General features: G+C 36.0%; 1 protein-coding gene across 1 annotated transcript; it reads left to right on the top strand.

Moving 5' to 3' along the window:
• Positions 1 to 3,664: 3,664 nt before the first annotated feature.
• Positions 3,665 to 9,641, top strand: LOC107171430 (uncharacterized). The gene is made up of 4 exons (XM_089223154.1): positions 3,665 to 3,773; positions 6,017 to 6,990; positions 7,063 to 8,577; positions 8,889 to 9,641. Exons 1-4 carry the CDS (start codon positions 3,665 to 3,667, stop codon positions 9,639 to 9,641), a joined length of 3,351 nt encoding a protein of 1,116 aa, XP_089079280.1.
• The last annotated feature ends 5,473 nt before the right edge of the window (positions 9,642 to 15,114 follow it).

Here is a 15,114-nt window from a genome sequence, read left to right as displayed (position 1 = left end):
TCATTAGTCTTTATATTACGTCTGAACCGATACATTGTCATTAGCCATAGTAAATAATAAAATATAATTTTTATTAAATTATTTTGCGTGCGTTATTTTATTTGTTGTGTAAAATCATAAAAATGATAGAATTTGCTATATCCATTTAGCGGGAAAGATATTTGACCTAATTATCATAAACTGCTATGCCCCAACAGAGGAAAAAGATGAAGATATAAGGACAAATTCTATGAAGAAATAGAAAGGGTATATGACACCTTACCGTTGCACTGTATAAAGATAGTAGTAGGTGATATGAATGCGAAGGTTGGAAGGGAAAATATATATAGAACGGTCATAGGACCTAACAGTTTACACGAAATTAGTAACGGAAATGGGATTAGACTGATAAATTTTACACATTCAAAAAATTGAATAATAAGCAGTACATATTTCTCCAGAAAAAGTATACAAAAATTCACTTGGAAATCCCCTGATGGAAGAACATTTTATCAAATTGACCACATACTTATCGACAGGAGATTTAGGGGATGCATAAGGAATTTGAGAACGTATAGAGGAGCTGATGCAGACTCAAACCACTACCTAGTGTATGCGAAATTTAAGCTGAGACTGGCAACAAAATGGAACTTGGAAAAAAGGAAACCTACAATAAAGTACGACATACAGAAATTAAATGATATTGAAATAAATAATTATTACATTGAGAGAATCGCACATGAATTACAAAATACTAAAATAAATCAAATAAACCATAGAACAGTAATTGATACGATTTGGAACAGAACAAAGGAAGTGGTGGTTAGTAGTGCAATGGAGATTCTAGGAATGAAACCAAAAGAAAATAAGAAAAACTTGTTCAATGATTTATGTAAGAACGCAATCTTCAGAAGAAACGAATTGAGGAAAAAAGCACTATAAAATACACCAGACGAGTGCATAAGAGAATATGAAGAACAAATAAAGTGTTAAGGAGAGAAAAACATCTACACGAAAAGAAAAGCCGAAATATACTCTCAACATCTCGAGAGTGTATTTCAACCAAATAATTCGCTTCTGAACTTGATATGATACAATGTCAATCACTCAATGGAACAAGAGAAAAAATACGGTTTTTTACTCCACTAGAAGTTGCCTATGAAATTGATAACAACATCAACCCAAAAAGTCACCTGGTTTTGACGAGATCAGCCCGCGAATACTTAAAGAGCTACCGAAGAAAGCGATAATCCTTTTAACACATATATACAACGCAATCCTACTACTGGAAAGTTTTCCTAAGCAATGGAAAAAGGCACAAGTGATCATGCTAGTGAAACCCGGTAAGCCACCAGAACGAGCTACCTCATTCAGACCGATATCGCTTCTCCCAAGTATGTCGAAACTCTTTGAAAAGCTTCTTCTTAAACGTTTAAACCGCTTATAGAAGAAAAGCACCTCACACCAGATCATCAGTATGGGTTTCGGAACAAACATTCTACTATTGATCAAGTTCATCGTGTCACAAACGTAATAAGCAAGGCGTTGGAAGAAAACGAATATTGCTGCGGAGTATTTCTAGACGTAGCCCAAGCCTTTGATAAGGTTTGACATAAAGGACAACTAATAAAACTACGAGAACAACTACCACATACCTGGTGCGCATTTCTAGAATCTTATCTGACTGAAAGACAGTTTCGAGTTATGCACAAAGAAGCAATAACAAATTGGAAAAACATATCTGCCGGAGTACTTCAAGGCAGTGTACTAGGACCTACTCTTTATCTGCTATATACAGCTGACATCCCAACCAATAGTGACTCAATGACCTCTATGTTTGCTGACGATACAGCAATTTTAGCGACAAGTATTGATCACGAGACTGCGACTGAAAACATACAAACCTCAATCGATCGTATATCTAACTGAACAAAGCGATGGAAAATCAAGATAAATAGTGATAAGTCGGTACATGTGAATTATACTCTACGTAAAACCGAAAATCTCCAAGTGTCGCTGGATCACTTCACAATCCAACAGAAAGATTCAGCCAAATACATGGGTATGCACCTTGATTCTCGTCTTAATTGGAAACATCATGTCCGACAGAAAAAATTGCAAATAAAAGAAAAAATGCGCAAGCTATACTGGCTAGTTGGTAGACATTCCACACTAGACCTGGCAAACAAACGGCTTCTATATGTAGCTATTATCAAACCGGTCTGGACTTATTGCATACAACTGTGGGGCTGTGCCAGCAAATCCAACATCGAAGTCATTCAACGCTGTCAGAATATTTCCCTTCGTACCATTGTCGCAGCATACCGGTTCGACAGGAATAAAATCATCCATCGAGACTTGAATATACCATCCATAGAGGACGAGATTAAAAAGTTTGCCAACATGTGAAAAAACTTGAGTTGCGCCCAAATGCAACTGCTAAACAACTTCTTCACAACTCGCAAGACATTAGGCGCCTCAAACGCCTGAAGCCATACGACTTAGTTTGATCTTAGGCTAAGAAAAGGGGCTATCTCATTGGAGGTACAACCCCAAACTTGTTCTTTTATAATATATATATATATATGTGTATATATAAGTAATTATTATTATTGTATAATACTACTTATGTATTACTATTGTTATACTGTATTCACCCACAATGTATTATATTTATAATTATATTTATAAAGACTTTTGGTCGTTTAAATAAAGATGCCATAGGCAGTTAAAAAAAAAACAACCAAAAGCAGAAAATAGAAGAAAATAGAAGAAATAGAAATCAATAGATACAACGCGAAAAAGTTTTTCAAAATGTCCGGGGAAGTAAAAGTTGGCTTCAAACCACAAACAAAGATCTTAGTGGACGGTACCGTACGGGGACTATGATCGCAGAAGAAATACAAGTAATTAACCAATTCGAGGAACATTTTGAAGACCTCCTGAACCAACCCTCAATAGGGCATGATTTAAATCCAAGCGAAGACTGCCTAACAGCAGAAATAGATATAGACGCTCCTAAATACGAAGAAATTGAGAATTTGATTAAGAGGCTTAAAAAAAACAAAGCCCCAGGAGAAAACAGGATAGTAACGGAATTACTTAAAAAAGGTGGTACAATGTTGGTGAGCAAAATTACAGACAATATGGAAAACTGAGACAATCCCAGAAGAATGGAAAACTGCAATTATATGCCCAATATTTAAAAAAGGCAACCCCAGTAAAACTGAGAACTATAGAGGAATTTCGCTACTAGACACATGCTATAAAGTTCTGACAACACTGATATTAGAAAGGTGTTACCGTATGTTGAAGATATAGTTGGGAATTACCAATGCGGGTTTAAGAGAGGAAAATCCACAACAGACCATGTTTTCGCGCTAAGACAGATAATGTCAAAATTTGGAAAGAACCTGCATCTAGTTTTTGTGGATTACAAGCAGGCGTATGATAATGTAGACAGAGAAGAGCTTTGGAAAGCATTGGTAATTTTAGGAATACCCAAAAAGTATGTGAATGTAATAAAAGCATGTTACGAAAAAACACTATACAGAGTGTGTTATATACAAGGCATCTCAGATCCTTTTGAAGTTAAATCTGCCATTAAACAAGGGGACGCGTTGTCACCTGCACAATTTAACTTAGCCCTCGAAAAATAATTAGAGACACAAACGACGACAGAAGGATGGAGATAAGCAATGAACAAGTTTTGTTAGCCTACGCAGATGACATTGTGCTGATGGGTGAAACCAAAGAGGAAATCATCAACTCAACATCTAAACTCATAAATGCAAGTAAAGGAATAGGATTACATGTAAACGAGGGGAAAACTAAGTACATGGTCGTATCGAGAAGACCACCAAATATAGATTCCATAGTAGTGGATAATAATTATAAATTTGAAAAAGTTGATAATTTTAAGTACTTAAACATCAACAACAAAAATGATATGCATATAGAAATAAATGAATGGATCACTAATGGAAATATATGTTATTTCAGTATTATCAAACTCCTGAGGTCTAAGCTGTTATCGAGAGGATCAAAGATACTACTATATCATAGCTACCTTCGACCTGTGATAACATACGCCTGTGAAACCGGGTCGTTGACTAAAGGTGATAGCAGAAGACTTATCACGTTCGAAAGGAAAGTGTTACGAACCATTTATGGACCAATTTTCAACCCAGAAACACAGACATACAAAAGAAGAAACAACGAAAATATAAAGTCTATTTATAATAAGCCAGACATACTCTATTTTATCAGGAAAAAACGATTAGAATGGTTCGGACATGCATGGAGGGCAGATGGACAGCTAATTAAAAAAGGACTTATCAATAAAATAAATAAAACGAGACCCCTAGGACGGCCCAAAACCCGATAGATTGACGTAGTTGATATAATATCATTGGATTTAAATTTAATTCCTGTAAATACTGTACAGCAGAGCGACATCCACGACTTACCCGCTTTTTATAAATAATAATTTATATTTTTGGACTTTTAATCTGACAATATAAATGTGTTTTGGACATTTTTTTAAATGGAATTTTTGTCCGAGATTTCACACAAGTATGTAATGCAATGTAAAAAAACACAAAAATTACGTACCTCTAAATGACTGGACTTTATCTTGATCTATAAAATATTAGCAAATTAGAAATAATATTTAGTTGACAAGATATTAATATGTGCTATATATATATATATAAATAGATAGAAAGATAATGCAGATATTCATGCAACAACCATACTACAACATATTCTACCAAAACAATTTAATGAAAGAAATATTATTTTATTTTGGTATAACGTATAACACCCTTAAGTTATAATTAGGTTAATAAACTTATTTGTTCAACACTTTATGCAAGAATAGTAGTAATGCATTTTTTTAGATAATCAGGTCACAACACCATTGTCTTTTTAGTTTTTATGGGGATTTTCAGTGATGGGTGGACGACAAGCGGAGTTAGATTATTGATTAGGTTGCTATTGAATCGTTTATAGTGAAGCTTGACTAATTCAGTGACGATGATTAAATTAAGGTCAGAGTGAAGGGCATTATTGGAAACTACAAAACAGATCTTTAGAGATGACACGAAAAAATATAAGATGTAACCTGCAGAAATTTATGTTTTGTAAGGACCGTAGTATTGATTTCAAACCTGGTTGACCAAGCGTAATACGCTTGACACTTTTTGGGATTTCCGCATTAACACTCGGTACTTTCTGAAATTTCCACTTTACCATCCGTTACTTTGGAGTTATGTGCACTTTACCACCTGGACGGAAAATGGTCGCTTTTCAACGTTTTAAGGGTTATGGAAAACTTAACTTTCGATGCTGGCGTTATAAAAAATATTTTACTAACAATATAATATTGTAGGTACTCAACTAATGTTTCTGAACTTCGATTTTAATACGCGCCAATTGATCAAAAACATTTGCTCGCAAACGACAATTAATCAAAGAACTAACATCTGCGATGATATACGTTCATTAGCTCCACAGATTTTTATGCAATAAATAATACACAGTTACAACATAACTTAACCTATGGTATATTATATTTATCTATAAATTAAATTGACATTGGAGCTAATTTATGAAATTATTAATACAAATACAATATTTAAATCTCAAACAGAATAAAATATTAATAATAAAAATAAAAATTATACGTACCTAAATTTTCTAGAAAAATATATACAATAATAATAATAAATTAGTAACTATAGAAAACTGTATTCAACAATATTTCATTGCTGGACTTTCATTTTAAAATTAAGTAATAATAACAATTATTTCTTTCTGATATTAATGGCACGCGATATCGCAACATTTACCAATACTATAATTATCTCCGCTCACTAAGCAATAGGTAAAACACAATACAAAAGAAAAAGATCAACCGTTATATGTGGTATCGGTACCAGCAAGATTCAATCGGGTACTAGTGTAGATGTAACTATATGTTCCTCCGTTAAGAAATTTGATGTCGAAATAACCTGTCATATATTGCCTGTTATAGTGAATGCCATACCTGCTATACCAACTCCAACGGATGGTTGGAACATTCCTAAAGAATTTGTACCTTTCCTAGCAGATCCAACATTCTGTGAATCGGGATCGATTGACCTATTAATAGGAAATGCCCTTTTCTTCGATCTGATCGGAAGCGAGCGAATCCCACTTGTCACAGGAAGGCTTTGTCTACAATATAGTAAATTTGGGTGGATTGTAACCGGAGTAATCAATGCAACTTGTCTTGTAAACATTGGAGGAACTCTAGAGAGAGATTGGGATGTCAATCACAGGATAGAAGATTCGACACAGTACGACAATTCGATGAGTAATCAGAGATGTTTGGAAGATGACCAGACTCTACATTATTTCCAGGACAACATGCGACGCAATGAAGAGGGCCGTTTCATTGTTCAATTACCTATCAATATCTCAACAGACATGCTCGGTAACACACTAATGATGGCAACCACACGGTTCTTGAGCGTGGAGAGGAGGCTTCAAAGGGATGACGAGCTAAGAACAGAATATACAAGGTTCATGAAGGAATATTTAGAGATGGGTCACATGAAAGAGGTTCAAAATGAAGTTAAGTTGCCAGTTCGATCTTGTTATCTACCGCACCATGCGGTACAAAAGGAGTCAAGCTTAACGGCTAAAATTAGGGTTGTATTTTACGCCTCAGCAAGGAGCTCTTCCGGAGTATCGTTAAACGATATACTGATGCACGGTCCAACAGTACAGGCAGATGTCTTCACCATATTGACTAGATTTAGAATGCATCAATATGTGTTGATGGCTGATATCGAAAAAATGTTTCGACAAGTGGCAATCGATGAAAGGGACTGGAACTTGCAGCGAATCGTATGGAGAGATTTACCAACGGAACCATTAAAAACATTCAATTTAACGACTGTAACATATGGAATGAAACCAGCATCATTTCTTGCAACACAATACCTCGTAACATTAGCTCACCTAGTACACAACGAATATCCAAGAGCCTCAGAAGTTATCAAAAATGATATATATATATGGATGATTTGATGACAGGAGCTGAGACTGAAGAGGATTTGTACGAAACCACAACAAGAACTAAGCACTATCTTAAATTCCGCCAAGCTCCCACTACGTAAATGGTGTTCAAATTCTGCAAGGGTGCTACAACACGTAGGGAAAGGAGAGGCTGATCCACTATACACTTTGGAAATAAGAGATGGTGACACAGTGAAGACACTTGGTTTACAGTGGAGACCATATCAAGATGAATTCCACTTCAGCATAGCAATGGATTCAATAAGATCAAGATGTACTAAGAGAACTCTTCTTTCCGACTTAAATCGAGTATTTGAGCCGCTCGGGTTTCTAGCACCCGTTCTACTCAAGGGAAAAATATTCATGCAGCAAATTTGGGCGTTGAAGGTTGAGTGGGATGGTCCACTCTCGGCAGACGTTATAGAGAGATGGAAAACATTCCTGCGAGAGCTAGAGATATTAAAGAACGTCAGCATACCAAGAAAGGTGATACCAGGCGTTTGCAAATTTATTGAGTTTCATGGTTTCTGCGACGCGTCTGAAGAGGCATACGGATCATGCGTTTACATAAGAACGAGAGGAATCGACGATATATATCAGGCGCAACTCATATGTGCCAAAACTCGTGTAGCCCCGCTAAAGGCAACGACGATACCACGTCTTGAATTAAATGGGGCATTGCTGTTAGCAGAGCTTGCAAAGAAGGTAGCAGATGCATGGAGGAACAATATACATTCCTTTCAGTTATGGACAGACTCAACAGTCGTACTGGGGTGGCTGAACAGTCACAGCAAACGACTCAAGACATATGTCGCAAACAGGGTGAACCAGATACTCGAAATTACCGAACCTTGGCAGTGGAAGCACGTCCGCACCAATGAGAATCCTGCCGACATTGCATCTCGTGGAGTCAAGCCAGCAGAACTCTTAAGGAATATTTTCTGGTGGAATGGACCTGAATGGCTGACCCAAGACGCAGACCAATGGAGCATCTCAGCCTTACCGGACGAAGAGGAAACACTACCGGAAATAAAACCAGTGCAACTAGCACTTATCTCAATTGATTCATCCAAGGACCTATTACAGTACTACTCAAGTTGGAAAAAACTCGTTCAGGCAACTGCTTGGCTGAATAGATTTGTCGAATTTCGAAGGACGAAGGGAAGTGGGACGAATGTGACTAAATATTTGGTGCTATCTGAACTAAGATCAGCAGAAAAAATATTAATCAAACGAGCACAAGCTGATGAGTTTTCATTGGAGCTCCTAGCAATGCGTAAACAAAGGGAGATTCCCAAATGTAGCAAACTCAAGGGATTATGCCCATCACTGCGAACGGATGGCCTAATAGTGGTAGGAGGGAGACTTGAAAATGCAGACTTTGGTGAGAAGCAGATACACCCAATTATTCTACCAGCAAAGCATAAGATAACAAAACTAATTTTTGAAGATTATCATAAAACACTCCTCCACTGTGGACCGCAGATGCTACTAGCAGAGGTTAGACAATGTTATTGGCCTTTAAAAGGTAGGGTAATGGCTCGCTCTACAGTAACACGCTGTATCAATTGCGTTCGTGCAAGACCAAGATTTTAGAACCCGCTTATGGCCCCCTTGCCAAAACAAAGAGTGCAAATGTCCCGCCCATTCACCGTAACTGGTGTAGATTTTGCAGGCCCATTACTAACTCAAAGTGGCATACGTCATGTTACAACAAAAAAGGCATGAATAGCGGTGTTTGTATGCTTTTCTACGAGAGCTATACCCCTAGAACCCGTCGTAGGCTTAACAAGCAAAGCCTTCCTTGCAGCCTTACGTAGGTTTATGGTGAGACGTGGAAAAAGCACGAGATTTACAGCGATAATGCAACAAACTTCGTGGGCGTGCAAAAAGAGCTGAGGACATACTTAGAAGACAGTGAAAGGTACATGGCTGACGAAGGAGTTCAATGGCATTTTAATCCACCATCGGCACCACACTTCGGTGGCCTTTGGGAAAATGCTGTAAAGAGTACTAAGCATCACTTATATCGGGTAATCAAGGATAGTCGGCTGAATCTGGAAGAGTTACAAACATTATTATGCCAGATTGAGGCGTGTGTCAACTCACGGCCTATGACACCACTAAGCAGTGACCCAGGAGAACCCAACGCCCTCACACCAGCTCACTTTCTCATCGGGGGTCCACTGCTCCTACCACCCGAACCTGAAATACCAAGCGAGATAGTTAGCAATCTCCGCCGCTGGAAACACGTACAAGGATTGATCCAGATATTCTGGAAACGCTGGCATAAGGAGTATCTACCTCAGCTCCAGGTTCGAGGACGATGGGTTACACCCAGAAAAAACATGAACGTAGACGGCATAGTAGTTATAAAAGAAGACTGTACACCACCTACGAAATGGAAACTAGGACTCATAACGCAAGTACACCCAGGTAACGATGGAATAGTCAGAGTGGTTACCCTACGGACGTCCACTCAAGTAGAAGTGCGCCGACCAGTCGCAAGGTTATGCCGACTGCCAACAGATGCTGAGGTCCAAGTTGAAACCCATCACTTTCAACGGGGGGAGGATGTCACCGCCGCAACAATTTGATGGTAACGCTCATTAATGAGTAGTAATTACTATAGGTATCTCGCCGCCGACCGACACACACACACACACACAAGATATCACAATTTATTTTTATGTTATTATTTCTGTTTTGATTATCTGTGAATTATATAATATGTAGATTATAAGCAAGTTATCGCCACCGCCGCATCGGCTGCGCGAAATATTAATTAACACAGCCGCCCAAGCCGACAGTCCAGTTCCAATGTGTAAACGATAAACACAACATTTTTTCTATGCTACGCGCGCAAATCGCCGTAAAAATATTATATTTTTCGTGTCGGCGCGAATCGCCACATTTATTTCTTATATATTTTTATATTTTGTGCAAGGCGCTAATCGCCATCTTTTTATATTTTGTGTGAGCGCAAATCGCCACATTAATATATTTTGTGTGGGCGCGAATCGCCACAAATATATATTTTGTGTGGGTGCGAATCGCCACATTTATTATATTATTATATTTTTATTATTGTATTGTTACGACATAGTGTGTGTGTCAAATGCTATTAATTAATATTATTATCGTTATTATCTTTTTTTAATCTTGTTTTTATTTATATTAATGATATTATTCTTATATAAATCATTTAATCTCTACTGCTAGAAATAATTTTATTTATATCTTATTGCATCATTGTAATTTAATATTAATATTAATAGCTGTCACCAACCACACTAAAGACCAACCATTCAGAAGACTGTAATCGTCGAAGCCGAAAAACTTGAAGCACTGCGATTGTTTTAGCACGTAATAAGTTCTATTAATGATACCACTTTTACCACGTACTCATGTAGGGGAGAGGAAACGGTGACCATAAAAATATACTCCTAACTAAGTAATTATTATATAACCTAAGAAAAAAAACCGCCGTAATTAAATTTGCGTCCCGCGTTTGTCGGGCGCTAAAAAATACAATAAATAAGTAATAATATAGATTCAATCGGAGTTAGGTATCCTAATAAATGTGGGCGTCCATAAGATAATAATAATATAAATATTTTGCATATTACAATTACAATAAATAAAGCAATACAAAATAAATACTAATAATACGACGATACCGACACCGTTCGACCTCTGCAGCCTTGTGGTCCGGAACACTAATCCCTTGAAGATGGTCAGACTGGGGGTGGTTGACGCACACCACACGAATAGGCACCACACCGATACCCTACGCATACGAACGGCGGAGCGAGTGTATACAAATATGAGGTTTGTGTGCATGCGACGCGCACGGATGACGACGCGAATACAAATATAATAATATTGTATACGCACACAAACGGCAACGCAAATGTATATATATATAACTGCAGGTGTATATGCACGCGTCATGTACGGTGACGGAAACGTGCGAGATTCTGTGGCGACAATACACAAGAAGAGCTCGTTAGACACGTGGTTTGACAACCCATACACACGCACGGCCTGCAAAACGACGTGCAGCTAAACGACTGTACTCGGATCGGCCGACCATGTCAAAAATATCGAGACAAGGATCAACTCGAAATTGGTCACTCGACGACGGCCCTCGTGATCGGATCGAGACGCACAAACACCACTGTGGCGACGATACGCGAAAACAACTCGCGGGTGGCGTAAAGGTAGGTACAACGTATACGTTGCGATCAACCGCTGGAAAAGAACAACAGCCACGGCTGTTTTGGACAGCCCTGGGCGGCAGTGGGGGGAAGACGTGTGCGTAAAGTTCGCACCCGACGCGCACTTGTGCCAACCGGTAGTGCCATGAATGCCACGAAATCGCGGGGGGTTAATCATCCTCCCCCCGTGGGAGGCGCAGTCTCACACAACCATGGTGATGTCTCCGGCGATGAAGCGGCGGATTCGTTGATTGGCTATTATTCACACAAGAGCGGTACTGAGAGTGATGTGACGGCGGTGTCATATGAACAATTATAATGGTAATAATAATAATAATAATAATAATAATAATCACGTTATAAAAGCAGAATAACAAATCAAATAATACATGGTGGTAAAACTACAAAGCGGGCATTTAAACAACGTTACACAAAATATAATACGAATAATTATTTAGATAATAGCTAATAATATAATTCAAACTAAAAATTGGCGTGGCCGCGTGGGTATAACAGAAAAGATAATATTTACGGTAAACAATTGCATTGATAGCAAACAAAAAATAGCAATAAATCAACACGGAATGAGCAGTCGTCAGCGAACGTCCGCCATCGATCCCGTGATTACGGCCGACATATCCGACAACTTTACTCACGGCAACCTGAGGTGCATTTAAGTTACCTACCTGGCACTGTCACACAGCGCTACAGCCAATCACATCGATCAGAGTTAATCGATTACTATGTTTTGTTCACATCGTAGCGAACGTCCTCGACGTGTGATTGACGCCACCGCTGGACGGTGATATACACGACACACGTACCATCGGTACGACATGAAACCGGTCCTTTTCAGGACCAACTGCCCCGACGGTCAATATACAGCCGCGATAAGACTAATGTGGGTGTATCGTCTGACCGAAAATTCCATCATATACGACAGTCGGCGATGGTGCTAACAAAACCAATCATTCTCTGGACGAGATCCGGACTACGCCGAAGTCTGTGCCAAACGTCGACTTGTGCCCGCAGCGGGACGCAACGTGCCACTCAGACCTCGTAGCCGCTGACGATGACGCCTGGGAACAAAAACGTCAGCCAACTGAAAAGAAGTCCGACGAATATTTAATTTTTATAATTGGAATACCAGTTAACTAAGCTTGTACCGACGACGGCCGTTCTCCTACCCCGTTATTTGTACAAACTGTAGACCAACTATAATATAACATTGTATATAGAATTCAGTATTCCCCGACTACTCAAAATAATCTACAACCTACACAAGTATGCACAATAAGTAGGTTTGACAATTGACATATAATTTAACATTTATGCTGGCAGTGGTTCTTGAGATTAGGGAGGATACTCATTGGAAAAAAAAACAAGCAAATAAAAGCTTATGATACTAAAGAAATTGGAGTTTTCTCATTTCATCGCCCACATATTTAAGTGTTCAATTAACATTTTTTAATTAACTTCTGGAGTCTTTGAACATTTATAATAACTTTTCCATCAGAAAAGTTTAATACATTCAGATAGTGATACCTAATTTAAGTATATAGACTAGATAAATATTTATTATAAAAGATATCACAGATATATTATATTTATTAGTCAGTTTCAAATACATACTATTGAATTCAGTTATATCGTAATCTGTTTCATCATCTGAAATTTTATTATTATAGTATTATACTATTATATAGTACATATTAAACACTAATATAATATCTGCTATATTTATAGCATTATTTTTTCAATAAACTACTAACTAGTAAAAGATACGTAGAATGAAATATATTGCTTTTTTTTATAAGTTGTTACAGTGACGTGGTAGGAATTTCGTTTGGATAGGGATAGTATTATTTGGTTAAGCGGATTCATAACATTTGGTAAGGTTATACTAGTATAAATATTCAATATTTCGTAAATACATAACAAGATAACTATTAGAACATAGACATGCTTTGGTCACGAAAGAACTCGCAACAAAAGAAAAACTAAATGTAGTCAGTAAAATGTATATATATTCAAATAATAAATTTATTTCCAGATCTTTAGTAAAATTGAATGACCAAAATAATTTATCTTTAAAATCAATTAAACAATAGACAATGATTATTAAAATGTCTTACATATTTTTTTTTTAATAATGTAATATAAATAAATCACTTATTAGTCTGTTAATTGAATATTCTTACTCTTAAAACCGCAATTCACCAGTAACAAACCTATAAAATTTAAAATTTTCCAAATAACAATATGCTCGAGTAACATAAACAGTCAGTTTATTTAATAAGTCATCAATCTTTATAATGAATTAATTGCATAGGGCAACTAAATCTTGTTTGAAGAACAAAAGACTTGTTAAATATCAAAAGTGGTTGTTTATATTATGTTTACAATCCGATATTAAACTATAATTTAAGAATACAAATAACACATAATATATCAACCTTTTGATTGTTTTATTCATGTAGAATATCATACAAATTAATAATAATATTACAATACTTACGAGAACAAAAAACTAAAAATAAAATAATACATTTGTATTAGCCAATATTATATTATTTATTTTCTACAAATTACTACTATTTAATAATTATTACATACTAAAAAACTAATAATTTCAACCATCAGTTAGATCACTTTGTATACGTTATTCTACTTTTTAACAACTATAGTATAATAATTCATCTGCATAATGAACCGGAATTAGTTTATATGAATGTGATATAGATACAGAACATTTATATGTTTCCTCTAAAATCAATGAAATGTCTGTTTTTAAAAAAAATCCGTAAATATACTATTTTTACAATTTTATTATATTCTATACAAATAAAATATAATTATGGCATACATTTTATTTTTATTTAAGGTTATTATAATATAGTTATGTTTGATTACAGTTTATAAATTAGTTCTAGAAAATTTGCAATTCAATGCGGATAAACATAAAAAAATAAAAAATAATCAAAATAAAATCATTATATTGTATCAAAAAATAATCCATACATCGTCGGCTCTTCACATCACCTGAAGTAGGTGGAATAGTAACTGAAATTGCAATAACTATTACTGTGATCGTTATTAAATTATGCATTTTGATTTAATATAAGAAAATAATATGAACGTTTAACAATGATTAAAATAAAATAATGTTTCTCGATGTCTTTTACAAGCGGCTTTCACCTAGTCCATACTTCCCCCTCCCAGCATAAACGAAATAATGTTCACAATAAATAATTCATTTTTTGTTTGTCATAAAAAATAATGATATTTCTCTTTATTCGTTGGTTAATACTATATTTATTTTTTAACACCAGTGTAAATAAGGTGTATTTTTCCTAGAATACAATACATGTTCTAAACTTCTCACAACGACTAAAAGCGGCGTGCAGTTTGAGAGTTGAGACTATTGAGATACACCCTTTATCGATTGTACACGGCTGCCTTAAATTTTATATCGTAATATACAGTGTTGTAAAAATAAAAAAATAAAAATAAAAGATTTCTTGCCACGAAGTATTGTTTGTGGCGGATTGCATTATATAACACTGAATATAAATTGAACATGGTTCAAACCACTCCCTATTATTTTTCGATATGTACAAGGAAAATTAATAATTCTCAAAAACTGGTGAAGTAGTAAATTTTGGTTGAAGCTAACAAATACTAATCTAATAAGATTTACTTAAAAAAAAAAATTCAAACTATTTCATCGCTAATAATAGCTTTCGATGACAAATAATCAAATAAATACCATCAATTCACCTATGATTACTACTTGAAATTATAATAACATAATTTTCGATAAATAATTTTTTGCTTGATAAAAAAAACT

The sequence above is a fragment of the Diuraphis noxia genome, unplaced genomic scaffold (assembly GCF_037042655.1).
Source record: "Diuraphis noxia isolate RWA-SAM2 unplaced genomic scaffold, SU_Dnox_SAM2 contig0003, whole genome shotgun sequence".
Lineage (NCBI taxonomy): Eukaryota > Metazoa > Arthropoda > Insecta > Hemiptera > Aphididae > Diuraphis > Diuraphis noxia.
The sequence above is the reverse complement of the archived record's forward strand: the minus strand, read 5'-3'. Positions and strand labels throughout refer to the sequence as shown.